General features: G+C 48.3%; 1 protein-coding gene across 1 annotated transcript in view; it reads left to right on the forward strand.

The window, feature by feature from the left end:
* RAB11FIP4 (RAB11 family interacting protein 4) overlaps positions 1 to 27,575 on the forward strand; it is a 76,619-nt gene that overhangs the window by 11,302 nt on the left and 37,742 nt on the right. Inside the window, exons 2-3 of the mRNA XM_026046792.1 lie at positions 16,350 to 16,437; positions 20,833 to 20,921. Coding sequence (XP_025902577.1) covers positions 16,350 to 16,437; positions 20,833 to 20,921 — 177 coding nt within the window. The remainder of the gene's footprint in view (positions 1 to 16,349; positions 16,438 to 20,832; positions 20,922 to 27,575) is intronic.

Here is a 27,575-nt window from a genome sequence, read left to right on the forward strand (position 1 = left end):
AGAAGAAGCTGCTAAGGGTAGTTGTAAACATTTTAGCAGATTTAGGGCTCTGCTGGACTGTTCCTTGCAGGAGCTGGGAATAGGTGGAACCTCGTGCACATCCTCCGTGTGGCGCCGAGCTGGGGCACGGGCAGTTGTCAGGAGGGAAATTACCACCCAGATCAAGATGTTCCACAGTTATATGTTCAAGGGAGCTGTGAGTCACCACTTTGAGATAAGGCAGACTAAACGATGAGACAAAATATTCTGACAACCTAGTTGGTCTAGAAGCAAACACTGCCTGTTACTTGGCAGAGATTTCTGATAGACTGGAAGCTCTAATAGCGCTGGGAGCAGTCTGACTCAAGCCATACATTCCTTCGTTTGGCTTCAAACATTCAAATATGTAAATAAAATAAACACAAGTGTAAAGATAGGAGTCATATCTTTTTGGAAAAAAAAAGTTAAAATTGCTCTTTTGCTATACCAAGGATGTCTAAAATCCACCTAAATCACTGCTAGAAATGAGACTGGTGACATGCTACAGATATGTAATGTCTGTATGTAAAGAAAATGTGTAAACGAAGCCTTTTGGTACAGGTATCCTCCATCTACCGTTTGCAGTTAAGTATGATCTTTTAAAATAACCCAGGTGCAGAAAAGATGTTCAAGCACAAGGAGCTTTGTGCACCCTTCCTGGATCCCTGAGAGCTCTGCTCTTGCAGCAGAGAGCAATCAGTGTAATCAAAATAACTGAGGGAAAGGAAAACATAGTGTGAATTTTCTGCTGGCTCACCCAAGCGTGCAGGTTGTCCTTAAAGTCCACGGGATTCAACTAAGAAAGTAATGTGGGCAGCCTGAGACCGAAGACCCCGAATAATTTTGTGGTGTCTGTGCAGCTGTTAACACTTAATGAAAAGCGTCCTAAACATGTTGCTGCTGTTTTCCTTTATGTCTATTTTCTGCTCACATTTCAGTCTCTTCTTCCTCCTTTGCGACTTGCAGCCTTGCTTTGAGGCCGTAGGTGGGATTTCTGTGCTGTCTGTCTTGCAGGGATAGCAGACTTTGCCATGACTGCTGTCATGCTCCCTTCTGCCCCTAAATCTTTCAGTCTGGCATCCCCAGGAGCTGGGATGGGCAGGAGCTGTGTGTTACACCACAGAGTTTGGCATGTGGAGAGTCTTCTTTGGGTTGACATGGGTTGGATTCACATTAAAACACCTTCATGTAAAATGATACAGAGGAGAATGCTCGTATCTATGCTCCTAGTAGGAGGATTAACAATAAAATCAACAGTTTCCTATTCACTACTTTAAGGTGTGTCAACATATTTTGACATTGTGTTGCAGTGATGTATTAGTCAGCACAATAGCAAGTATTATATGAAAATGTCATATCTCTCTCTGTCAGGAAATTGGCCAAGTTACCCATCACTCTCATGACCCTTATTGTCTTTTTAAATAGCTTTTTCTTCTGAGCAGTTTCCCCTTCTCCTCCTCTTCCTAAATCAAAGAGAGGGTATTTTTAGAAGGTAGAGTCTGACTTGTGGCATCTCATTGTATCCTGATAAAAACAGACTTAATATACAATGCCGAAGCAGCCAGAAAAAGTGCCTCTTTTTTTTTTTTTTTTTCTCTTCGTTTTTCCATTTCCGTGCCTGGTGTGAGTGTTGGTGAACTGAGCTTAACCAAGTGCCTAGAAGCAGCCCTGCAATGCTGGTCATTCACCAGGCAGGATACAGAAAAGCTTCCAGCTTTCTAATTTATTTTATTTTCCATTCTTTAGCAGCTGGAACCAAGAGGCTCTTTGGGTTTCAGTCCCATAAAATAATCTTGCCTCAGGCAAATGGAGATGACTATTAAGTTGCAAAAGCCCATATCAGTTTGCAGTGGTTTTGGACGTCCGTTGGCTTTGGGAGGATCCGGAAAGGACTGGATTAAAGCCCAATATATTTGCTACAAGTACCATTCAGAGAAGCAGAGTGAGGTTGCCGACTAATTATTTAGAGGAAAATCTTTAGCAGGGCTACAGTGAGAACAGAGCTAAAAATATATGTAAGAGGAATTAATCAGCGTCAGAATCATTGGGTTAGACTGGAAGAGAATAAGGTTCCCTTCCTGGGACCGGCTCACTATGTTTGACTTTGATTTTAAAAGTATGGGACAGATGGTGACAGCGATCGGCCCTGACACTTCCAGATCAGCTACGAGGCGGTCAGCAGAATTGCTGATGGGGGAGACACAGCGAGCACAAAAAGGGGACGGGTGGAAGCGCTGCCTGGAAGGAGATTGTCAAGTTGCTCCCAAATGCTGAATGCAGCAGACTAATGAGCAGTGGCCGAGCACGCGTGCGACTGCTGTGCGTATTGTCCGTGTCTTTCTGAGGAGCTTTTGGGTTCTGCTGATGACAAGGGTGGTTTGTAAACTCCACAAAGTGCTTACAGACAGGCTGTCATGTTCCTGCTTTAATTTCTTGTTCGGGATGAAGAGCAAAGCATTGCCCCTTGCTCAGGCTTGTGTCTTTTCAGAAAGAGTAGATGTGGTGGTGCCTGTGGCAGCAAAGGAAGATACGATTCTGATCTTATGTAGAATTTGCATTGGGTTTGGCCAAACCTGGACCAAAATGCCCGTGCAAGTGAATCAAAACTTTTAAATGCAGATAGAGCATTTGTTTAACTCTCCTCCACGTCTCTGTCCTTGCTGTAGGATTTCACTGATCTCTTCAAACAGCAGCCGAGGACGTTTCATCTTAGGCTGACTAGCTGTGGTCTTTGCAGCTGAAAACCCCTGAAGCTTCATTCTCTTCTTTTGTTGGCATGAAAGAGAACGATGGGGAGAACCTGTCTATCCCCTGACGCTTCCGAGCGCGCTAGAAATGCAAACAAAGGAAAACAAAGGATCTTATGACCTAGTGGAAAAGCATCTGGAAAAAAAGTCACTGTTTCTTTCAGTATGTCATTAGTTGAGCAAATTCTGTTTAGGATTTTTATTCCCTTAGATCTGTCCTTCAAGAATCTGCCTCTGTTCTGCATTACTGTAGTGCTGGAGTAACCATCGGAGCTGTAATGAAAACCTGACTGATGCCGCTCTGAGGTTGGAATTGGGCCTGTAGTGCTTCCACTCAAGTCAAAGGAGAAGTACCAGCTTATGCTTAAAGCTCAGGAGCCCTCTTGCCGAAGTGGTTACATAACATTCATGCAGGAGAAAGAAGGGGTGATTAATTAACACCCTCTTTAATATGTACAGGTTTCTTAAGAGACTTGTATTAGTCATGAGCTCTACAACACGGTGTGATCTTCCAGAGAGCCACTGCTGAGCCCCGATGGGCTCAAGGCTCACAGGGATTTTAAGGGGCCCCAGAAATGACGACACAGACGTGATGAGCTGCAAGAGTAGCGATGGTGCCTGATGTATCGTGTAAGTCATGTTGAAGGGCTGAGTCTAAGGCAAAAACAATCAGACCTTGCCCCGTTTTGGCCTGAGAACACAGCTTTGGGTTATGTGATGGACTAGAAAGAGAAGCCCCTGAACTGCCTTTCTCGTGCAGTGCCCTTGCTAGGAAAAAACAAGTTAATTGTACGTGTGACACAGCGGGAGCCTTTCTGCGCTGTCCTTCCGATGAGATGACAACTGGTAATTATATGAAAGAGCTACAGGCTGCCTAACCTCTGCTACCCCTGCATAGCTCTGAGTGCTTTTGTGGGGGGCGAATAACACAGGGAGTCAGGGAAAACCTCTGGTAAATGGGGAGGACATAAATTTGTTTTTTCCTGCTCTTTCTCTCCTAAGTGGCCTGGTGTTACCTCTGGTTTTCGATGTAACCGCGTGGAGCTGCTCGCTGTACTGCATTGCTCCATCAGGAGCAAGAGGAGCACTGGGGTGAGAAATATGGCAGCTTAAGTGAATTCTCGTGCTTAACTGATTCTTGCCCTGTCTGTCTGTCTGTCTCTCTGCAGTAACCTGAAGCCAATGTGAGTGTCATAGTGTGAGGCAGCTGAAATCAGTGTTATGTCAGCTTACCGGTTGTTCGCACGTACCATATACACTTAGCTCTGTGACTTAGCAAAATGTGATGTATGTGCTGGGGTCATTAATCTAAACAGACTAATTATAGTGCTTTTATCACTTCTCCTAGAGTTTTATGGGAAGCTTTTTGCCGTTACGCAGCACCTCTTTTTCGGGATCTGGAACGTACTGTTTGCTGACTGGGAATGGGGGGTGGGGATGGATGTTCTTGCCAGCAGACCATGGACTTGACCCAGATGTGATAACAGAGCAGCAGAGACAGCTTGCATACAGGAATGTGATTTAGCATCAGGGTGAGCAGACGTGTCTGTCCTGGCAAAGCAAAGGACAACATGCAAGGGTTTTTTAATCCAGTTTTACAGCTCGTATAAGAGACTTTTCTGTCTAAATGGACTGGGGATTGGATTCTTGCTGCTGAATTAGCAGCTGTGTAAATGTGACCTGATGGCAGGGAGATGCCCTGTATTGGTTAATGGCAGCTAGATTTTGTCTGGTGTCAGAGGCTTTTTTAGGCTGATTCGTGCTCCTACCTGTCCTTAGACTGAAATGATCACTCTGTGTATGTGTGTGTATTTAGACCATGTTAAATTTCTGAAGATGGATTTTCACCAAATGTCAGGGAGCACAGGGTGGCTGGCTGAGCGGGTCATAACCAAGTGTTCCCTGGAAGCTGCTACGCAGGCTCTTGGCCAGGCTTGAGAAGCGATTTCTCCATCCTTCTCTTCCCCTGCGCTGGTTATTTTTAGAGTCTCTCCATGCAGACGTGTCAGTTGTTAGAGCTGGCAGTGCTGCAGCAGATGAGAGGGCAGGGCAAATAGGTACAAAGCAGCCAGGCTTGGTGCTTCTAGTAGGTTTTATATAACACTGGATAAGGCACTCGATCCTTATAGTACGTCTGTGGCGTGTGCCAGCTACCCACTGTAGTATTATTCCAGGCCCTGCAGCAGAATAAGATTTGATCTGTTGTTTTGTTTTTCTTTCAGTAATGTTTTTCACCATGAACCTATTTTGAGGGTAGATCAAGGGCCAGAGAAAGGCCTGCTTGATCGCTCAGAGGTTTTTGGGTTGCAGTAATTGTCACAAATCCTTATTTTAAGAGATGCAAAGTCATACGTGCACACCTATACTAATCCATTGCCATAGTGTGTAAGAATCGCAGTCCCTGTGTTTTTGTTTTCATTGTCGTAGGGATCTGGGGAGTGGCCACGTTTCACCCAGGTCTTCTGAAAGCTGAACCACTCTTGCAAGAACTCATTCGGGCTCCTTCTGTGTGGAGGAAGGAGGTGCTGTGTGTGTGTGTTTATGTGTGTATGTTTATGCGTGCACCATCCTTGACCGTTTCAGCACAGGATTAGCCTTCCTAATTACCTGCCCTTCTTTCGTAATTGAGTATTTACCCAACATCTGACCTTCTTTAATGTTCTCATACACGGAGAGTTCCCCTTGGAGTTCCTTCTGCAGCTCTTTATTCAGGCAGAATTCCCTTTATACTCGTTATACGCACACTGGAGCGGGGCCAGCAGCTCCTATCCAGCCTAAGCCCTGGCCTGTTAGACAAGAAGCAGATATTTTGTTTTTCCAACCTTGTCATTAGACATTTCATATGCAGTTTGTGAGTTTTGCTGTAGGGAAGACAACAATGTGGGATCCCAAGGGACTGTTCCAGGCCACAGAAAAGCATTAGAAACAGAGGCTTGGGGGGTCTGAGACCTTAGTCCAGTTCTGCTTTTCCTCTCCCAGAGAAAGGAGCCATCTGTGGTTTGTCGAGCCCCCCAGAATTCCCCCACTTCAAATGTGAGAGAGTTTTACACTACACATATAAATACATCTCCCTTTTTTTTTTTTTTTTTTTTTTTTTTTTTTTTGTTCCCCCATCTACATCTTGGATAGCAGCAGCATTCTGCAAAAATAACCTCTTTCTGTATATAACAGAGGTTTGCTGCTAAATCTGGCTTGGACAAGACACATCAGTATTTGCGCAGGAACTGTTCCACTCCAGAGAGTCTTTCCCGGTGTTGGGTACCCGGAGCTGCGATCACCCTGCCGTAGGGATGCCCCTACCCTGGTACCCTCCTACCCTACCGTAGGGATGCTCCTCTGCCTTACAGAGGCTGTGCTGGCACAGCTGAGGTCTGGCTGCGCTGCCCTGCGCATTCCTGGGTGCTTTGGGAAGAGCGATTTTCTTGGAGAATAGCATCATCTTATGTTCTTTCTAAGCAGATAATGTATTCAAGGAGTGGCAGATTGTCGAGTCTGTCTGAGGCACTCGGCTGCAACGTGGGTCTAGCTGTGGCTCCCACGGATTCCCCTTGCTGCCACTATGTGCAGTATCCAGGCATACAGGGAACCGTTGAGCACAGCTTGGAGGGGCTGTTCAAGTTTTCCGGCCAGGCTGGGGTTCAATGGTGGAGGAGTTTTAAAGAGAAAAACTGCAGTTTGCTTGAGCTTAGTACTTGTAATTCATCTCCCTGTATCCTGTGCTCCCTGATGCTGTAAAACTGATAGTGGTTAGGACACAAATATTACCTTTCAATATCTCTTCCCTTTTTATGAATGTTACCTTCTATTTTGTTGGTATCAAGATGACATCCAGCCAGTGCCAGGAACCCTCCAGTACTCCTGTGTGCTCCATGCTGCTGCTAAGAGTCTCCCTTTGTGTAATGACTTTTTGTTCATTTATAGCCCAGACAAAGCAAGTGCCTGGGCAGCAGCCACTGGAAGATGCAGTCTGGCCATTGCTACGTGCGAGCGTGTGGGAATTCGTGTGGACCTTTGATACAGAACTTTGCTTGTCCTTATTCCCAAAGAGCGAATTGCATCCTCGTGGCTGAGCTGTCTGCTGAGAACTTGCAGATAACGTGTGCCCAGCCCATGCCCCTCGTGATGAGTGAGCGGAGGTTCCTCGGGGGCCGCACGTGTCTGTGGATTTCCAGGCACCAGCCTTTCCGATCCAACGCGGTGCAGTGAAATGTGGCAGGCCGAGGGCCTGGCCATGTAAAGCTGTTGTGTTTTCTGCCTGCTCCCGACTCCCGCTTGTAACTCCTGCAGGACAGCTTTATGCTACAGGGAAACACAGGCACCATTTGCAGCAGGTTAGGAGGAGGCAGCGGCAGCGCCGAGTCTCCAAGAGAAGCTGCGTGATGGGAAAGGTTTGGCACCCGCCCAGGAATCGGCTTTGGTCTGCTTAGAGATTTCACAGGGGATCAATAAATTATCGGGAGCTTTTAAACTAATACTGTTGAGAAGAAAAGCCTGTGAACTGAAAGGCCAAGAGGAGGTTGAATTGTCTGCTCTTTTGTTTTGTTGTTGTTGTTTTTTTTTGTTGTTGTTGGGTTTTTTTGTTTGTTTGTTTTTTTCTTGAGGAAATATAGCTGGCTTAGCAAAAATGTTGTACAATACGTGTTGTATCTGGAGGTGGGGTGAGATCTTGCGGAAAAGGATAAACAATTTCCAACCATTCTGTGATTCCATGACTCCCCTGTCCGCTTGTGCAGGGGCTCCGAAGCAGAGCCCTGGTTGGGAGGCGGTGGGTGTGGGATGTTCTATACCCTGGACAGCAATTTGGGCTCCCATGGGAAATTCTTATCCCATTTCTGGGCAGGTTGTCTCAGGAAATGCTCTTCTGGTTCACAGTGAGCCCTGCCTGTTCCAGTTTTACAACAAAATGGTTGGTTTAATTTTCAGAGCATTTCTTTTTCCTTGTGTGGTTTCTCTGCTGATTTATTGTTGCGGATGGGCAGGAGCACCGTGCGTTGGCAGGGCGCTTAGGGGAACAGGACCCGGCTCCGTTGGAGCAGCCACAGAGCAGCCCCTCATCCTGCTCACGGGAGCACCCGCTTCCCGTTAGCTGAATGTCTGCTGCAAAATAAACCCTTCGTGCTTAGTCCCTGGGCTCTTTACAGTCCATCTGCTTCTGGGTAAGAAGAGGAGATAAAATCACATGCCAGCAGAGACAATTTTCTTTGGTCAGATATTGTCTTTTCAGTAGTGTGTGCAGTGAGCTGAGAGCAGCGGGCTCGGCCTCTCTCCGTGGTTCTTTCAATACCCATCTAACTGATAATAGCTGAATTGCGTGTTTCTTTAAAATAGAGAAGTACAATTCCATTATGGCTGTGTGGGTTTATGGCTTTTCTCTTTGTATTTGCTTTGCCGTTAGCTTCCTTTTAGTCTCCAGATGTTAAGGAATATGAACGTGAGCAAGCCCAGAATGGCTACTAGGGATGGGGAGCATAGGCAGCTGTGACATAAAGCTCACCTGTGCAGCCTGTGAGGCTGGCACGTGTGCACTTTCCATGCACACGGTGACATGTGGGCACTTTCCACGCACACGGGCTCCATGTTTCACTGATCTATTTTTACATAAAAAAACCTGTCAAAGGGAGGAGTGTCCCTTTGATCACATCTTCCTGCCTGAGGTTCCTGCCTGATGTCCTGCCTAATGACTGTCTCCCTGTGCTGGATTCCCCCCCAAACTCCTTCCTTGCAGGATTTTCACCAAAGCATTAATTTACCACCCCATTTCTTTCATTCAGCTTAATTTCAGGGCTGTTGTTCAGATGTTTGAGAGCAGATCTCAGAGCCCAAGCTTCATGCTTGGCAGTTGCAGGCTTGCCAAAGGCCACGGGGATGCTGGGGACCGTGGTGGGGACCGCAGAGGAGACACTCAGCACCCTCTCCAGCTGCCTCCTGCTGCTGCCGGGTGCTGTGCTGGTCCTTCGCCTAGGGCAGCAGCTCCTTTGCCTATGACAGCAGCTCCCTGATGGTGGCAGCAAGGAAGGAGCTGGGATCACCTGGCATCCCCTGGCACCTCCTGGCATGTGCCCCCCCTTCCCTTTTACTTTGCAGATGATAATTAACCCTGGAGCAGATCCCACTTGGCCAAGGCCTCATGACCAGGCACGTTATTCCGTGGATGTCCCTGTGTGCACGGACAGGTCTGAGCGCCCGCAGCCCGCGCCGCAGAGGGGCAGAGATAGCAAATCTGTGCCACACCGTGTTGGATACACCCGGTGCTACCTGTTTTCCTCTCGTTGTGTAAGGGCAAATCATGCGACAGCCACCTGACCGCATCTCTTGAGATCTGGCTGGTTTACACTGTGCTTGGCTCCTGCTAATAAATGTACGGTAACGGGCTGTGCCTCATTTCAGCTTGTCGCAGCCTTCGCCTTATTTTGCGGGAAGCCTTGGCATCAGCTCTGCTGGAAGTGGAGGAGAAGGTGGTAATGCCACCCTGCTGACTTTAGTGGTTTTAGGAAAGTGGTTCAGCACATTAACCCCTTGTTTCCAGAGCAACACAAGGAAAGAGAAGCGCCGGCAGAGCGAGCAGATGGCTCTGGCGTGTGTTCAGCATCGCTGCCTGCTTCCGTGGCATTGCAGACTACGTGGGATTCCCCACAGACTGTTAAGATCCGGAGGCCCAGCTGAGTGTTGCTTGTTGTGCAACACTAGAGCAGCGAGGAGGAGGGAAACAGGCTCCTGCTCAGATCAGGTTTGTCTGAGTAGCTTGAGATGAGAGATTCCCACATATGGGATGATGGATGGTGGGGGAGTCTCTGGAGAGGTGTTGGCCATATAGTTATGGTGTCTGCTCATTACCTGCTGCTGCTTTGTATTGGAAGGAACAAAATAAATGAGAAAATACTGCCCTAGTGGTGTCATCCCTGTGAGCAGTGGGTACCTTTACCCTGATGTGCCCCAGGGGCCTGATGCAGAGGTGTAGATAGCAGAGGAGAAACTCTCCAGGATTTCAGGTCCCTGAATTACAGATGGGATGGGGAAAGCAGTTTCTGTAGCTGCGAGCAGTCTCTTGGGGATGTGCACTCTGAGGAGGCTCTGAACACTTTCCGATTCCCAGGTTTTACTCATTTTCATCCCACTTTCTCATAAGAGGACACACAATGGTATTTGTCCACGTGGGGTCAGACTGGGAGTGGTTTCCAAGTGATTCCTGCGCTCATGGAATGTTTTGGGCTGTAAGTGAAGAGAGGAGCTAGTGAGGTATGTGGTGTAAGAAATGAGTCCTGGACCTAGTAACTTCTGGGTCTCTGCTGTGATTGAAATTCAAGGATGTTAATTGCAAAATCTGGGCATTTAATATCTCAAGAATTATATTTGTTGCTATTACAAATTAGGTTTGTGTCATCATGTATCGTAAAAACTGCAAATGATTTCTCAGTGGAGAACAGGAAACAAGTCGTAGCATCAATTTTCCTGGCACTGCTTGCATTTCTGCCACAAGTGCACATTTACCAAGGCTTGTGGAGTATTATGTTCTCTTAATAGCTTATTTCCATATTAGAAGTGTGTTAAACAAATCCGTCCCTAATGTGTTCTCTCTGTGCAATGCGGTACGGCCCTGGGTTTTGCTGTCAGGAGATAATAAAAAGCAGTAGCCTGTTTGGCAGCCGTGCGGTCCTGTCCCCCATTGCTGCAGCCTTGATCCCATTACTGCAGCCCGCGCGGCTCACATGGGATGGGAGAAAGAGGCGCTTTGCTTCCCCCATCCTTCCTCCTGGCCGGCGCTGCAAACCTCTCTTGGGGGAGCCTGGCACGGTCCCTGCATCCGCGTGCAGCGGATCACGCGGCTCCCGCGTCCCCGGCTGAGCCCCGTTCTTCATCTGTTGCCCACCTGGGGCGCGGTGCTGCTTACGCAGGGCATTAATAACACACGAGCACTGCAAGCTTTTCCTTGCTGTTGAACGCACTCGACCACCTGCAGTGCCTCCAAAACCACCTTGTTCCCACCCTGGGGCCATAATTCACCGCAGTCTTTTACACGCTCAGCAAAAGGCAGCCGTGTTATGTAATAATTTTCTACAACTGGGTCACTGATAGGTGTTTTATCCGCTTGGACTGAGGCCCCATGGACCCAGTTCGTGTTTAGAAGGAGATGGAACTCTGTGTCCTTTCAGGACTCGGTGCCAAACCCGGGAAAGGCAGTGGATGGACTCCATTCAATCAGGTTTCTGCATTGGAGCTGCTAGCAGGTTATGAATTTGACAGATGTAGCAATTTACTCCAAGTCAAAGCCAGGATGGCTCTACAATTTCCTTACCTCAGTTAGGCTGCTGTCCCAAGACCTGCCTTCCTTTGGTGAACTGCATAGCCCAGTTAAAGCAGAAATTGAAGTAGTGGTTCCCATGTAGAGCAGCCTTGCAGGCAAGCCAGTCTGCTGGCTTGAAGCCTGGTGATAAAGCACCAGCGGGAAGTGACTGATGCTTGAATCAAAACTGAAGCAAATTCAAAGCCACGGTTCCCAGCAATGATGTATGCCCTGGCATGGTTGGGGCCCAGACAGCAGCTGATGGAAATTCATGATGCTGTTTGCAGTGACATGAATTATTTACAGTACGCAGCAGCCAGAACAGCCTGGCAGGACAGGCTCCGCTCGCTGCCCCCGGGATTCGGAGCCCTGCGGATGTGCTGGGTGTCGCGGGCTGGAGAGCTGGCTGTGGGGAGAGCCCCGGGCTGTTGGTGGCGCGTCCGGCGGCAGCGTGAGCAGAGCTGTAACCCAGACCTTCCAGATGCATCCAGTTGTCATCATCGTGGCTCTGTATTTAGTTGCAGTCGGTGGATGCAAACTCAGAGTAGCTGTGGGTGAGGAGCCAGGCAGCTTCTTTAGTGCTGATGTCCCCCGGCCAGTCCCCTGGGTGCTGGTTAAGCAGGACGGCTCTGCCTTGACAGGTTGTTCCTAGCAGGAGCGCTTCAGGGATCTAATAGTTAGATTCAACATTTGGAGGTTATTTAGAAGGAGAAGGTAGAAGGCTGTGAACTGTTGTAGTCTGTAAAGGGAGGGTGAAAAGCGCTGTGAAGGTGCAAACCTGTGTCTCTTAGGCAGTTGTGGAAGGGCCAGAATCTTAAAATGGGCATGAGCTCTCCATGTCCTGTCGGAACCTCTCTAATTCCGCCTCGCGGCCTTTCCAGCTTCTGTCTCCTTTCACTGGAAGTTTATGCCCTAGGGCAGCCGTCACGAGGGCCTCCTCATCTCAGACAGCATCCTGGGCTGCTGAGTTGTGTGACTTTGCCGAAAGTCAAATCTTTTCCTGTTTCTCCAACAGCACAAAAATCCAAAAGGATGGTAGTGTTTCAGCAAGCCAACTGCCTCGCCTGCTTCGTTCCAGTGGTAAGGTTCAAACCAAATGACAGATGGAGTTCAAAGAAAAATGCCCTCCTTCCCCTGCAATTTTTAGGCCACTTGAAATTCAGTACAAAGAGGAGGTTTTTTGAAGGCTCCTGATTTCAGGGTTGTGCAGCAGGACACTGTCTGAAACCCCTGCTGAAGGAAATGAGCACAGCTATGATGTCTGCGGGCACGAAAATAGCACAGCGCTTATTACCCGTAAAAGCCTTTCAGGCAAATCTCCGAGTGCCCCCCTGGCCTGACTGTGGGTTTCTCCCGTGGCTCTGCAGACACCAAGAATATCCAGTCTCACCTTGTGCACTGCTTTGCCTGCGAATTCCTGCTCACGGACATGCACCTCTGCCTCGGGCAGTGCTGGTTTCAGAGCTCTCCTTCACTCTGTGCCTCATCCCTTACACATAGACGTTATCCTCATTGCAGAGGTCTTTAGGGTGTCCCGAGGCTCCTCTTACCCTTCAGGAAGCAGCAAACATCACGTTGCGACGCAGCATAGCTGGGATACGTGGCAGGGAAGGCGGTCGTGTTGCCTGAAGTGACCTCTCAGTGCAACGGAGAAACGTGTTTGTGCTGAAAGGATAATCACCCGTTCAACCGAGTCCGTTATGCAGCCGGGCCCGAATGTTTGAGCATCCTCAGGTGTTTCCCAAAGCCCAAATGATTTATACTCTGTCTGTGGCTTGTGACTCTCTGGTCAGGCAGCCCCCCGCAGCTGCCAGCCCAACTGCCCACGTTGAGGGTAATTCCCCCAGCTGTTTGGGAAATTCTTCATCTCTCTTGTGCTCATGTCAGTTATTTGCATTACAAAATTTTAACAGAAAACCTGCAAAATTGGATTTAGGGAAACTGGTGACTGAAGCATTTAGTGCTTAGACTGAAGCACTTAGACTAGTGCTTAGACTGAAGCTTAGTGATACTATCACTTCCTGTAAGGACACTGCTTAAACCTAAATATGTGTATTCTCTGTCCCTCCATAAAGCACATACCCAAGCCTATCCAGTCCTAATTTGATTTTTAAAATGTAAGTGTAGGTGACTGAAAAACTGGCCACTAAAATCATAGAATCAACTATCCAAAGCCTGCAGTGACAAAGTCCCTGGGGACACCCAGTGCCACTATAGCCTTATAGCACCTTATAGCATATATAAAGCACTATATATTACCTTACAGAGGCTGCAGAGCTGACTGCAGGAATCCATACATCAAAACCTGGAGCCCAGTTTGATGTCTCCCAGCCACAGGCCTACAGGAGACAGGATCCTCCAAAGCAGCCTTGCAAGGGGTGTTTGCTTAGATTGCTTTGTTGGGAGCTTGCTGTTGGTCAGAGTTACAGGCTGACCTTGTAACCTACAAGACTGTTGTCTGATTAGATTAAATCTTTTGCTATATCCATAGGGGAACAGATGCTCAGCTGGTGACCATGCACTTTTGCATCAGAGCCTTTGGGACCAGGCTGACTTGCACCAGCCGACACAGCGGTCGGGAAGATTCCCGCTGTGAACTCGCTGCTCTCAGCCTTCCTGCCATGCCTGGAAGCTGCTTTCAGTGTGTCCAAGCAGAAGAGCCTGGATAAAGGAATTGCTGCTGCTTCGTCTCGCTGTAACATCTGTGCTGTTTGCACAGAGCAGGGCCAGCAGTGACCCGGCTTTCCTAGGTCACCGGTGGCTCTGCTTAATTGGTTTCGGGAAGGATTTCCAGTTAGTCTTCTATGCATTAAATCCACACCACGGTTTCTGGTGAAGCAGCAACGTTTGGAAACAGGAAAGTATCATCTGCTGATGTAAATCAAAATGCAGGAGCTTGTTCTTTCTTTAGAGTGATTCTAAAATCCGAGCTAAAATCAAGCAGTGAATTAATTAGAAGATCAGTGGGAAGGAAGGTCCGCTGACTGTTGGAATATAAAATGTGAATTTCGTCTTTTGACAATCCAGAATAAAACATGCTGATGTAATTTGTGTGTGGAAGGGGTGATACTTAAAATCTGTATCTGAGCAGAGATCAGAGCTGCTCATCAGGGATATCCTGTGCTTCTCCCCGACAGGCTAGAATAAACCTGCCAAGACTTGGGGGGAATGTTGCTTTCAGTCTTTCTTGCTTGCCTTCTCCTATACAGCTAATTTACTGCTTTGTCAGTGGTGGTATCGTCTCCTCCTGTTCCTCTGTTTGGATTCCTCAGGTCTTATGCTGAGTGTTGACACAAAGCAAGCGAGCGATCAGATTACAGGGTGACTGAGGCTCCTGTCGCGTGGCTCTGTGGTGGCCCCGGCCCGTGCATTGGGGCCTGAGGTCCTGGCAGCCCTGTGAGTGCCCAGGAGGTTCAGTGCCCTGCGCGGGGCTGCGCTGCAGCCTGCAGTGTGTCCTGTGCCTCCTGCTCCGGCACTGCGTCCTCAGCTGGAGCAGCGCCCTGCGCAGCGGTGCTGCCCGTTAGTCACTGCAGAGGAGCTGCCCGTCAGCGGTTGCAGCAGTGCTGCCCGTTAGTCACTGCAGAGGAGCTGCCCGTCAGCGGTTGCAGCGGTGCTGCCCGTTAGTCACTGCAGCAGCGCTGCCTGTCAGCGGTTGCAGCGGTGCTCTCCGGCTCGCAGGAGCTCTGCAGCAGCTCTTCTGCTCCCTTCGAGCGCCCAGAGCCTTCCCGAGCTGTCCATGGTTCTGGCTCGCGGCTGCCAGCCACATGCACCCGCTCCTGCCATGAGGAAATTGCAGGGAAGTATCTGACCCGTCGCAAGCTCCTGTCTCACCCTGCAACTCCTTATCTGCCCTTTCTACGGAGATGGTCAACAAGCCAACGTGGCCATCGCTCTGCTCGCAGGTGAGGACACCCATGCTGAGGACACAGGGCGCTGTTTTGTGGCCCGTTTGCCTCAGAAGTCACCTATCCCCTGAGGAGTTTTGCTGAAGCAGAGCCTTGGAGGAAGGACAGGGCTCCACGGGGGCACCATGCGGAAGGGCTCCCCGTGCACATGCCGATGGTAGCTCTAGGTTTGCTTGCTCACAGCAAGGCCTTTGGGTGTTGTGCACACGCATTGGTGCCTTAGCCGGAGGATTTTAAGAAAGTGCGAGGTGTTTGCTGGCACGTAAAAAGCAAAAAAATAAAAACCCAAACCCGAGAAACTGGGTCACACAGATTCCTTTGCTGCGTATCCTTCCAGCAGCGCTTTTGTTGCTGCTCAGGCTGTCACGCATGAGCCTGCGCTATGGCTGCTGGGTTGTGCAGCATCCTACGTGCCTCGTGTTTGCTCCCTGCCCTCGTTTATCCCACAGGGATCCCCGGGCCCCTCTCAAGGTCAACAGCCTGCATGGGTGCCTGTGAGCAGCAAGTGTCACTCTGCAATCTTGGGATGCAGGGGACAGCAGCAGCCAGAGGTCCCTGCATTGCACCCACCTCTGCCGCTCGCCCTCCTCAGCCTCGTGCTCCTGGGGTGCCCCTCTCACTTCCTTTACCCTAGGCACAGTGACACGGAACAGCTTCTCCCTTCCAGTTCGCTTTCCTTTCTCAAAAGCCTCCTGAAAACCCTGCCAGACCTTCTCCAAGGCAAACACTTTGTGGGGACTGTGTTTCAATTCAGTGTAATCTCATATTACTGTAGACAGTGTTCAGAAATGCTGAACCGCCGAGGTGATGAGCGGTGAGAGCATTGCTTGTTTGCGTGTGGTGCTGAACAGAATCAGTTTCTCACACATGAATCTGTTCATATTATGAATATTGCATTTTCTTCGAGAAACTTGTATTCTCTATTGTGGCAAAGGAGCTTTTTTTTTAGTCCAGAGTTCCTAATGAATTTCCACTAAGCTGATCTAGCTTGTTCAGGGAGTGAGACTGTGTGTTGTGCATGTCTTCATCTGTGCCTTCTTCCCGAAGAACTTTTTGACCACTCCGGTTCAAAGTTCCTGTAGGCTACGTATCCACACGTGCCCCTAGGGACCCTCTCAGAGGTGAAAGGCTCTGCCACAGATTCACCCCTTATGAACCTGCTGAGATCCGTGCTGGAGAGAGGTGCCGTGTCTCACTCCACAAGGCTTGGTTGGAGAGTGCGCTGGGCTGGACACGTGAGAATCCAGCTGTGGGATGTGACTGCTGCACGCAGAGCTGTTTGCCAAATGAACATTGCAGATAACTCTTTCACTGAGTGTCTTTTTGGAAGCTATGGAGCAATGGGGAGAGGGTTGACCCACCAAGCTCAAGAAATATTTTATGATCTTTGTTTTTTAGGTGGAAAAATTGACGAAGTACTTGGACCCAAATGACTTGGGAAGAATCAATTTCAAGGACTTCTGTCATGGAGTTTTTGCTATCAAAGGTATGTACATATTTATTAAAAATTCCCATGGTAGTTTCAGTAATGTTTCTCTGCTTGCCAGGAGCAGCTGCTCTGATAAGGCACTGTGCAAACTTTCCTGGCATCCCTTGATAACCAACCGCCATTGCTCACCTCACATCAGGAAAGTCATATTGGTCTCCAGCTACAGCCACACACAGCTGAATATGCAATGCATAGTGCTGGATGCATTGGTTGTGTCAAAGCCAGAATGGTCTGAGGAAGTGACCCAGCTTCGAGACTTTGAGAACTTCACCCAAAAGCCAATTCCCATCAATTTCAGCACTGTCAGTGTAGGATCCATTGCTGTTTGCTCTGTGGAGTCCGTGGCAGTTTTTGCTCTACTGAATTTATTCTACTGATCCAATAAATATTTGCTGCCCCTTGTGATACTCAGAGATTTGAATGAAACTATTATTTTTAATATGCTGTGCAGGCTGGTTAAGTCCTGCAGCCAGACATGTTTGCAGGACCTGATTCTTGATCTATTTAGCAGGCTCTAATTAAGTCTGACCTGTTCCTTCTATTTTAGGAATTCTGTTGCCTTTCTAATAGTCTCTCTGCTTTGATATTCTGCTTGAAAAAACCCAAACTCCAACAAATGAAGGGTGAGCTCCCCCTACTGACCTTGCTGCTGCAGCTTGCGGGGTTGCTGCAGTACAAATGCCAATTAATGAGGGATTAAAGCGTAGGGCAGACGTATTCCAGCTTGTAGCTTTACCTGTGAAAGCAGCACTGACCACTGCAGAGAACTTGCTGAGTGGTGAATGTTGTGGTGGGAGCACAGATCATTGCTGCAGTATTGAGTCTTCCTGCTTTGGCAGAGTTACTGACTTTTTCAGACAGCCTCCTACAGCCTTCCTGCAGCCTCTTTTTCTCCTGGAGAAAGAGAGGCTTTTCCCTGGCTTCTAGAAGTAATAAGGACATTTAAGTTATGCCCTGTTATGATTCTTGAAAATGAAGAGATGTGGGAGCTCTCTTGTTACCTGTGTGGTAGAAGCGCAGCGGTGAATCACCTGCAGTGACAGCAACCTCTGAGTCTCCAAAACAGTGTTTTTGACCATTAGCTGACTTCAGAAATCCATGACACTGCTTCCCTGGATCTTCAGGCATCTGACTACTGCAGGTGGCTGGAATACTTCTAGAATACTCTGGCTTTGTGAGCAGATAAAAGTTAAAAAAGTAGATACTCAGACCTCAGAGAGAAAAGTAATTTTGAAAATTCCAAGAATCTAGATTTACGCAAAACTTAAAAGCAAGGCTTGAAAAAACGATGTTGACTGTTCTGCTAGCTCATACTGTGACAGGATATCTGTAGTATGAAACAGTGTAAAATAATATAGTATGAAATTTGACAGTTTTTCAAAACAAAGTATTCCAAAGCAAAGTACTTCTGGCTCTTCTGTTGCATGGCAGATTTTTCTTAATATGCCTTCTACTTCCATTCAGATGCTTTAAAAAAGCATTATTTCCAAGTACCAGTTTCCCTCAGAACCAGTGCTGAGTTTTGACCATCTCCGCTAGTCTTCACAATCTAGTTTGCAGTTCCACAGCTGAGAAGTCTTGTACCAGCCTTACCCTGCAGATGCAGTGCAGAATGAGAGATGGATGTGTTGCAGTCACAACACAAGGGGAGTTTACCTTTATTTGCTAGATACCAATATTTGTAATATATATAACCTTTTAGGCTCACATCTGTAGATCTCAGACTTTACTGTATGTCACTGTTGGAGGTGATGTGGTGAATCTGTGTGTTCCTGGAAGAACATCTTACTGATAGGAGCAGAACCTGGATGTCTCTGTGGAGTAGGACCTATGAAGATCTCGACTGTCATGTTATAAGTAACACTACAGCTCTTTGATGAACTTAAGCTGGTTCCTCTGAAAAGCACTTCAGAGTACTTTAAGGCTCAACTAAATTTTACTAAATATAGCCTGAAGCCATAAACAAGTCTAATACACCAATAAAGATCCAAAAGTTGATAAAGTAAAAAGCTATTGCTCTTAGGAGAAATGCCAAGAGCCAGCTCCATTCAATTAGGTAACCAGACTTGATTTCCTATAGTATTAAAATTGCTTAATTGCCCATGAAAATTGCCTGATGCAATATGAGTTAAATCTTCTTCTTGGAGCATTTGCAGGAAATCACTTTGCTGTGATTGGCAGATTGACCATTTGTTAGCGTCTGAAAACAATTTATTTTTATGAAACTGAAGGTAAATTTGTAAAAATTTCTGCTAAGGAGAGTCATCTAAAGCAAAGGAAAAATGCAAAGCTTCATGTCTTCCCCTTCAGTGACTTGGGATCACTTTTGTCATGCATGGAGCCAGTGCCGCGGGAAAGGTTCCCAGCATAGCAAGGGGGAGAGAGAGCAGAATTGCATGGAAAAATAAACGATAGTCAAAGTTAACCTCAGTTTGCCTTTCCATAGATCAAGCACAGCAAGATCTTGTGATTCATGTAGGCATCCAAATGAAATAGCTCTAATCAGCCATATAAGTGGCTTTCAGTTTTACTGTTTCCTGGAAAATGAAATTATAGCAATAATGGGACATCTTAGTTCAGGAGGTCCTTAAAGTAGACAGGAAGTTTTTCTAAGCTTATTTGCAAAATATATATATATATATTTAATACAGACAGATTGTAGCCTTGGGTGCATGTTGCTGCAGAGCTTGAAATATCCATCGTGGCAGTTCTGCAAGGCCAGACAGGAATGTTTCTCCTCAAGAGAGATACTAGTAGCAGAGCACCGTGTGTGCCAGAATGAACTACTCTTCTGTACAAACTGCTGTCCAGCACCTTAATGTTTCCATCCTGGATTTTGCCAGAATAAACCTCGATTTTATTGTTTTTTCCTGTCTGGACTGTGGCACTTCAACTTAGCTCACTGGCACTTGCGAGGCTGCAAGCCAAAGTATATTCTGGTAATAAGAAAGCATATGCACAGAGGCCCTCCAGGCTTATGCAGTCCTCCGTTTATACTGGGCCCCTTCTTGGGTGTAAACCTCCCAGTAACTAACCTTCCAAAATGACAAGGACATTACTGGGAGATCTGGTTTCTACCTTCAGAGGGGAAAACAGCAACAGAGTTTTTATTTTTTTATTCTTTAAACACACTTGTGGAACTATGGATGGCTGAGGAAGGTGGAACAATGTGATCGGGAGTAGTTTCAGATGAGAACTGAGGAGTAAAGAGGGGGCAGAAGACATTGCAACCAAAGTTTAGATTTGAGGCACCGGAGACTGGGACCTTGATGCTGCCCATGAGGTTACTGTCCTCAAGTGGACGCAGCCAGGACCCCATTCCCACACATCCCATCCCCTAGAGATGCTGCTCCCTTATTTTGAAACCCAGAGAGGGGATGAGCTAACAGTAGAAAGCTGTGCAGTCCGTGCTTGTTCACGTTAATCAGCTCACCCGATGGCTGAGTGGTGGCCAAATATATTGCATTATTGCATTAGCGATGGGGCTGAAGAGGGAAATACCACTGGGTAATTGAAGCTTCCAAGTCGAATAGTGTACAATGTGTGGTGAGGTTTCCTGTGATTTAGGCCCATAGCTGCAAAATCAGATAACTTGGCCGGATATTGCTGCCCTCTGCAGCCCTGCATGCCAAGTGCAGTCACTGGTGGTTACTGGGGAACGAGACATTTGGCAGTCAGAGCTTTTCTATATTTATCTCAGCTTTTCAGATGAGGGAAGCACTGAGGCAAACACAGGCACTGAGTTTTCCAGCTGTGCTTGTTAACAAATAAGCAAATGCAGAGGCGGAGGGTCTCCAGGTGCAAGGCAGGGATGTTTGCTTGCGAGCACGGATGCTCCACACAGAGCGGCGTCTTGAAGGGAATTTGTCCTGGGGTTTGTGTGTACCATGGAGCACCGTAACAGCAGCAAGGAGCAATTCCTCAGCAGTGCTGAGGCGCGCGAATCTTCCATAATATTTGCTTGGGAGCTGAGCTAAGACACTTATGTATTGCCTCTTCTGTTGCTTATACCAGAGAGAATTGGAAACAACTCTACTGACTTTAGCACTAATGTAGAATAGAAGTAGGCTCAGACAGGCCTGTAAATCTTGTGTTTGTCTTCAAAGTTTTGGGTTGGTTAGGGCTGTGTTTCTATCCTGCAGGACAGTTGGCCAAGCCAAGCAATATTTTGCTTTTGGTTTCATAGCAGGTCAGTGTATTTGTGTGGATAGAATCAAAATGCCTACTGTAGCATCAAAAGCAGGGCTCTGTTATGACCATTTAAACTGATTCCAGGGCTAGCTTTCAAAGCTGTGTGTGCAGGTTAAGCACAAACTGGTGTTTCTCCTGCCATTGTCCACATAACCTCCGTGAAGGAGAACTTAGTTCAACCCTTTTGCTTCTGTTTGCCAGGCTGTGAAGAGCTGCTAAAAGATGTCCTGTCTGCTGAAAACTCTGAGCCTCAGCACTATGAGCCGCAGTACGTGGACTACTACTACCAGGTAAGACAGGCTCGTGTCCGCGGGCTGAAGAAGCCTTTGGGTTGGGTCACTGTAAATGCTCTGTTGTTTTACTTGACCTCTTGACTCTTCATTCCTACATTTGTCACTATTAGCAGCTTTTATTCTGGTTTCAGTTGCATTTAACATAGGAGCAATTTGGAGGGAGAGATTTAGGGCTTAGTGTTGTCCTGCAAGCCTCAGTGTTGCTACCTCCAGGTTGGTACCGTTGAACTAGAAGGTCGTTTACTGGAATAAATTCAGCATAGGTGAAGAGTGGAAAGGCCTGTTGCAAGAGAAGAGTCCTTGCACAGTGGCAGCCCTTGCAACAAGCCTCGCCAGCTACTGAACAGGAGGGAGCCGGGCTTTGCAGCCAGCGTGGGAGGCTTTGGTTGTCAGAGCACTCAGTGGGAGAGGTGAATGCCGGAGAGCCCATCCCATCCCTATCCCACCCTTCCATGGAGCTCCACAAAAAGGTGTCCTCTGGAAAGGGGGAGGAATGCAGGAAGGATGGAGCCCCTTCCTTCATGTCACTGTAGGGGATGTCTGCGGTGGGATGGAAGGAACCCTCTCTGACTGCTTGCCAGGGGGCAGAATTTGGTCCTTTGTGGTAAGGAGGGTTGTTGGGGCTGGGTTGGATGTGCTTGAGGAAAGTGGCAGGCTGGCTTCCTACTGAGGGCCTCTGAAACCTGGTGCTTGTGTAGCTGATGACACAGATATCTGCAGTGCTGTTGCCTGGCAACCTTAATAGCGATCATAAACCACACTCCCTGTTTTGCAACAGATGATGGAGACTGTAAAATGGAAAAGAGCTCCCTGCAAATGCTACGTGCTTCCTCATTGCTGTGTAGACATTGCACGCTGCTCCAGACACTGCTGGGAGGCAGACAGCTTGGTCCTCAGGGATTTTATTCCTCAGTCTGGGTTTTCAGACCTGCTGTTAGCCAAAGACGTGCTGCGAAAGGGTGTTTGAGGACAGAACCTGTGAGATGGCTGCGAGCAGCTCCTGCCACCTGGCAGCAGAACAGGCCTGCGATGGGAGCTGCACTTGCCGCTGCTGCTAACGGCTTTTCAGTTTGCTCTCCAAATTTGTGCTCGGGGAGAGGAAAGAGGCCAAGCCTGAGCCTGATCTTCCCCATGTCGCACTTCTGATCTCGCCCAGCTGCTCTGCAAGGTGGAGGTGTCCCCGTGAATCGGGCTGTGCTGAGTTTGTGCAACCTCTGAGCAATAGCAGGTGCTTTCCTGGGGCAGAACCGCTATCCCAGTGGGTGCCCGCTGTCCCGATAGGTGCCCAGCTGGTGGCCGCTGCTGCCCTGAGCGCTGCCCATTGAGGGCCCCCTCGCCTCCAGCTGTGTCGGGTGCAGTTTAGAGGCTGTTCACTAGATGTCAGCCGGGGACTGGGGAAGGGGCGCGAGGAGGCCCCCACGGCTACTCCGCATCCTCTGCTGCCGTGTTGCGCGTGGCGAAAGAAAGGAGCATTTGGAGCCCCTGCGGGATGTGGGGTTCCCACCACTGCTGACTGTTCCCGAGGGAGCAGTCTGTGCTCTGTTCCCAAGGGAGCGCACTCGGAAAACACAGGCAGGGCCGCGGCTCCCGGCAATGCAGCCGAGGCCGCTCCCGGCTCCTGGAGCTGCGGTTTCTCCCGCGCTTTTGATTCACATCCCAGCATATCCCGTGCACCTGTAATGCCCGCGCAGCAGCAGGGAAGGAGCTAGCAGAAGGGTGCATCAACTTGATGGCACAGAATGGATTTTCAAAGGGAATACATCTCTTTTATTCCCTTTTATTCCCATGAACACAAAGACTGAGGTGGTTCCTTGTTGCGCTGTGTCTATTCACAAAGTGGTTTGGGAGAAAAGGAAGGAAAACCTGAATTATTGTTGTCACAAGTTATTTCAAGCTCTTCCAGTGGGGGCTTCCCAAAGCCCGGGCAGGGACCTGAGGAGAGGGCAATGCCAAGAAATGGGATGAGGTAAAGGCAGGAACCAAATAAAGTGCTGAGCTGATCCAGCTGCTTGTGTATGTTGAGTCAAATGGGGAAGAAGAAACTGCCAAGCGTCCAGCCCTTAATTGCAACCAACTGGATGCAATTAATTTAAATTATTTAAAATCCCCAGATACCAATGACTTGGGGCAATTCATTTGACATTTTCTAAATGGTCTGCTTTTACTTATTTTTTTTCCTTTCAGTGTAAACAAGAGCAATAACTGTCAAACTTTTAATGTCTAAAAAATGGGACTGAGAAGGAGGGGAAAAATCAAATTGACTAATGCAGTCTCGGAATAGAAGACCATTTCAGATGGGGCACTGATGGGTGAGATGCCTCAGGCCAAAGTGGGGCTCATCCCCTGGGCTGGGATGGGTCCAGACCTGATACACAGAAGGGAGCAGCACTGGGTAACTGCAGCACTCCCAGGTGAGTGGGAAATCTCTCCCGACTTCCCTCCGTGTTGAATCGGGCTGCAGGGTGCACCTTAGCTCCTGCAGGGAAAGCTGCTCCAAGGATTTAAAGACTGTAGGGAAGCAGGTCTCTTGTGGAGTGAGCTGGACTGGCAAATAAACCCGTGCCCTATGCAAGAAGCAGGTCTGGGGGTCTGGTTAAGGTCGATGTGCAGTCGAGTGCTACTTCTTAGCGTAATTTCCATCTCTTATGGCTTCCAGAAGGTGACAGAAATGCCCTGAATGTGCCAGAAGCCAAGCGAGCGACCTTGGATTCCCTCCCCAGCATTTGCTGCTGCAGCTTCAGCTCCTGTCGCTTCCCCTGCGGTGTGAAGGGAGCCCAAAGGCCCCTCCAGTGCAATGGTCTGGTCTGAGCAAGCGACTGGTAGCACTTCAGAGCCCTGGGTACCGGTACCTGCCAGAGATGCCCTGCAACAGGGGGAAGTTACAGCTGTGTGCAGACCAGACTGGGGTTGTGCCAGCTCTAACAGAGCAGCGCGCCGGCGCCTGGCATTCCTGGCCCGGGTGCCTGGCCAGCTGGGAGCACTGGCCGCCAGTGGCAGCGAGTTCGGCTGCCTGCACCAGCTGCCCGCTGGCCCAGCTTCGCCCTCAGGCCAGGGAACCGGGGGCCCGGGTCCGGGGCCTCCTCTGCTTGAGCATCTGAGTTTGGGGAGAGGGGAGTTGACACCGGGAGCTGCATTTTTGTGCTTGTCAACCTGGCATGCTTGGGGAGGTCAGCGTTAAAGGGAATTGAGGCTGTATCTCCTCGATGAGTGGGAAAAGAAGAGGTTGCATGAAGGATCCCAGGGCCACTCACCACCGACACTGGCAAACAGGGCATCCATCCGAGCAGCTGCTTTGGCAGAGACAGACGGAGTATTTTTATATATGAGGAACTGCCTTTTTGCTCAGAATCAGTGCCTGAAACTGTATGTGGAAGAGCCTCCTGTAAGACACGATAGTGCAGGGTCAGTGCTTTAAACAAGGCTGGCTCTCCCCAGCGCCTTGGTGCTGTGCTCAGGGGCTGCCCTCCATTTCTTTGCTGCCCTCCTCTGTGAATAAGAGGGTGGCTGTACCCCACAACAAAGTACGGGGTGCCCGCGGTACAAGAAATGAACTGTCTTTTCAGGCCTGTGGGTGCTCGGCTGCCTGCTAAGCGATTAATCGGACTGTATGAACAGTAGAAAAATTGTTGAAACGTGACAAACGAATCCGTGTTGGGTTCTCTGGGGCGGAGCTGCAGCTATTGCTGATTTACTGCTTTGAAAATACTTTCAGTAGCAATTAGCAATCCCACCATTGAAAAACTTCTTCCCACTAGTTTCTTGGGGATATCTGTTAACACCTTTATCAGAAAAGACAGGGCCCTTTGCCGCAGGAAGGAGACTGTTGTTCAGATGCTTTTTTTCATTAGGCTGTAGAAAAATGTAGCTAAGACGTTGTTGAACTGAGGAACATCTGCCTTGGGCCCTGTTCCTAAGCTGCGCGTCTGCTTTCTGTTGAGGTCCCCAAAGTGCCACAGACGCTCCTTCCTCCAGCGCCTGCTGCCTCCGTGTGGAAGGGGCTCCCTCGGCATCCGGGATGGCCTTTGGCGGGATCCGCAGGACTGCTCCAGCCCCATCGCTAGGCAGTAGAAGGACTCTCCAACCACAAAGGGAAATAGGCAGCACCTTGGTCTTGCTCCTCAGACAAGTTCCATGAACCAGAGAGATTCACACAGCACAGCCGTGCGGAGCAGGAAGCCCGAGCTCCCGGCAGGATTATACAGGCAAGGCACTGCTTGTGATGCCAACAAGTCTATCGCAACCTCGAAGGGCACTGTGCTTTGCAATTCATTTCGCCTGTTTTTTTGCCAAGCATCAGAAAGCACATTAACTACAACTGCCAGGAAACCCCCTGTGAACAATTACTGAGAGCAATGAGAGCAAGTGTGCCCGCGTTTGGGAATAATTTACATGGAAATTGCCTGCTTTCACCTGGTAGCATTCTGAACTGTATTCTTAATGTTTGTGCGTACATGCAAGTATGAGTGTCCTCGGTACAAAACAGTGTGTTGGCTCTGCTCTCTCCAAATGGGATCACAGTGATTTTGAGGCCAGTAGGAGTCTGCCCAGGGTTGCAGCAGTGACCAAATACATACACTGCTTTAGTACCCATAGCTCTGCATGGTGTGTTGTGGTGTTTGTGCAGAGAGGACTGTCTTTTGTGGGTCATCATCCCGGCCTCAGTCTGTGCGTGTCTGTATCTTGCATCACTTACCGAGCACAGGTCCTACCATTAGCTGTTTGAAGGCCAAGCACCTGCTGTGGCAGATGGACTCCTGTAACAGAAGCTTAAACCATAGAGGGAGCAAAAATTATCAAATTCACCCATGGACTTGTCTAAGTCCAAATTTACTGCTGCTTAGGGCTGCATTGGGCTACGTGCTCTGAGGCTGGGGCTGTGACCGCTCACATCAACCAGTCCTGCTGTGAATCACTGAGATGAAGGTAAAATCTTCCAGGCGTCTATGGGAAACTCACCTTGCACTGTCTGCTTTAACTTTGACTCTTTTTTGAGTATTTATTTCCGTTCTGCAGCCCAACAGGCTTATGGATAGCATCCAAACTCTTTATCATTTGGATGGCTGTCACCTTCCTCTTTGACAGAAGCTTTGTTTACTAGACATTTTCTGTCTCAGTCCTGTTTTTCTTTCGGAGGCATTAGCTTCAGGCTTTTAATCCACTGGTGTTCTGATTGAGCACAATTTTGGGGGTGTTTTTTCTGGAATTGCCAGTTGCCATGGCAAAATATTCGTGCCGTCCCCACATCCCAATGGGTGAACCGAGTTAGACTGAGGATTGGTCTTTGGGAAGAGGCTGTGAAATGGCTGAAAGCTAAAAGTTGGTGCCTCATTTGAGGAAGCCACACCGTGGAAGTGCTGCTGATTTAGTCCTTCAGGTGGGCATGTTTTTGTGGTTTGGTCCTTTTTACCTTTTGTTTGTTCTGCTGCAGGTCTGTCCTTTTAAATATGTGCTGTATCTTAAAGGCAGCATTATTAGCAATGTGAGCAAAAGCAGGATTATGACAGCACAGGCTTTGTACTGTGTTTTTGCCACAAAAATCCAGCCACTTGGTCTCTGTCCTTTCGAGAGGACCCCCATGTCCTGAGTATGAGGCAAGGGGCCATGCCTCGAGGGCTGTGAGGGTTTCTTGACATCTCTGTGACAGGGTGAGGATATCTTTGCCCTCCAGCTCATAGATTTGAAAGTGGCATTTTCCTTCTTGCCTCTCCTTATTTTCTGTTTTGTTTCATATGTTTTTGAATTGCTGCTCAGGGAAATTTGTGCTGCGTTTGTGGAAGATAACAGGACATAGAGTGTTCTTCTTTGAAGACAGTCAGTGGGAAGGCTGTGAAATTGAAAGATAAGCTTTTCCTGGAGTCAAAAGCATTGCTTTAAGTAGGTTTATCTTATTTTTCTTTTTTTTTAATTGGGAGAAAGGTCTGTGTAGAGCTGCAAAAGCAGATTGATAAAGGCAAGATTCCAGGTTTTTATAGAACCGTGGAAAGTCAAGCACGAAGCTATGTTCTAGCTAAACAAAACCAGCTAAATCCCTCATTGCACAAGCAAAAAAAAAAAGGGGGGGGGGGGGATTTGAGGCTTCTTGTCTGCTTTTCTGCCATTTAGCCTCTCTGATCCAACCACAAGCAGTGTATTTCACTGGAGGGACTTCTCATCCAGTGCTGTGTGTACTGAGAGGAACATCCCCACTTACTTAGGAAAATTCCTCTATCATTGAAATCCAGCAGGAATCATTTGTCATGTAGTTACATATATACTGCCAATGTATAGGCAGTGAGATTTTAGGCTGCAGTACTTTACTATTTTAGGGTTTGAATATCTGATTCAGTAGCATAAAGGGCTGCTATCAAAATTACTCCTGCAGCTAATCAGATTGTCCAACACCTTTCCTGGCTAGAGAACCTTCAGGACACCTTTTCCTCTTCCTTCTTACTACATTTCCAAATGTATTAACCCTAACCCTAGCCCTAACCCTAACCCTAGCCAAAAACGGGAGATGCATGGGCCTACTGCTAGCTAAATGTCAAATATGCTCCTAGCCCCAGTCCACATAGTGTCCTATATTTCCTTTTGCAAGTGAAAGCCTAGAGTCCCATGGGGTGTTGCACTAGAATACACTTGCAAAAGGAAATATAGGACACTATGGGGACTGGG

Source organism: Nothoprocta perdicaria, unplaced genomic scaffold (genome assembly GCF_003342845.1).
Source record: "Nothoprocta perdicaria isolate Ctin4 unplaced genomic scaffold, notPer1 scaffold_46, whole genome shotgun sequence".
NCBI lineage: Eukaryota > Metazoa > Chordata > Aves > Tinamiformes > Tinamidae > Nothoprocta > Nothoprocta perdicaria.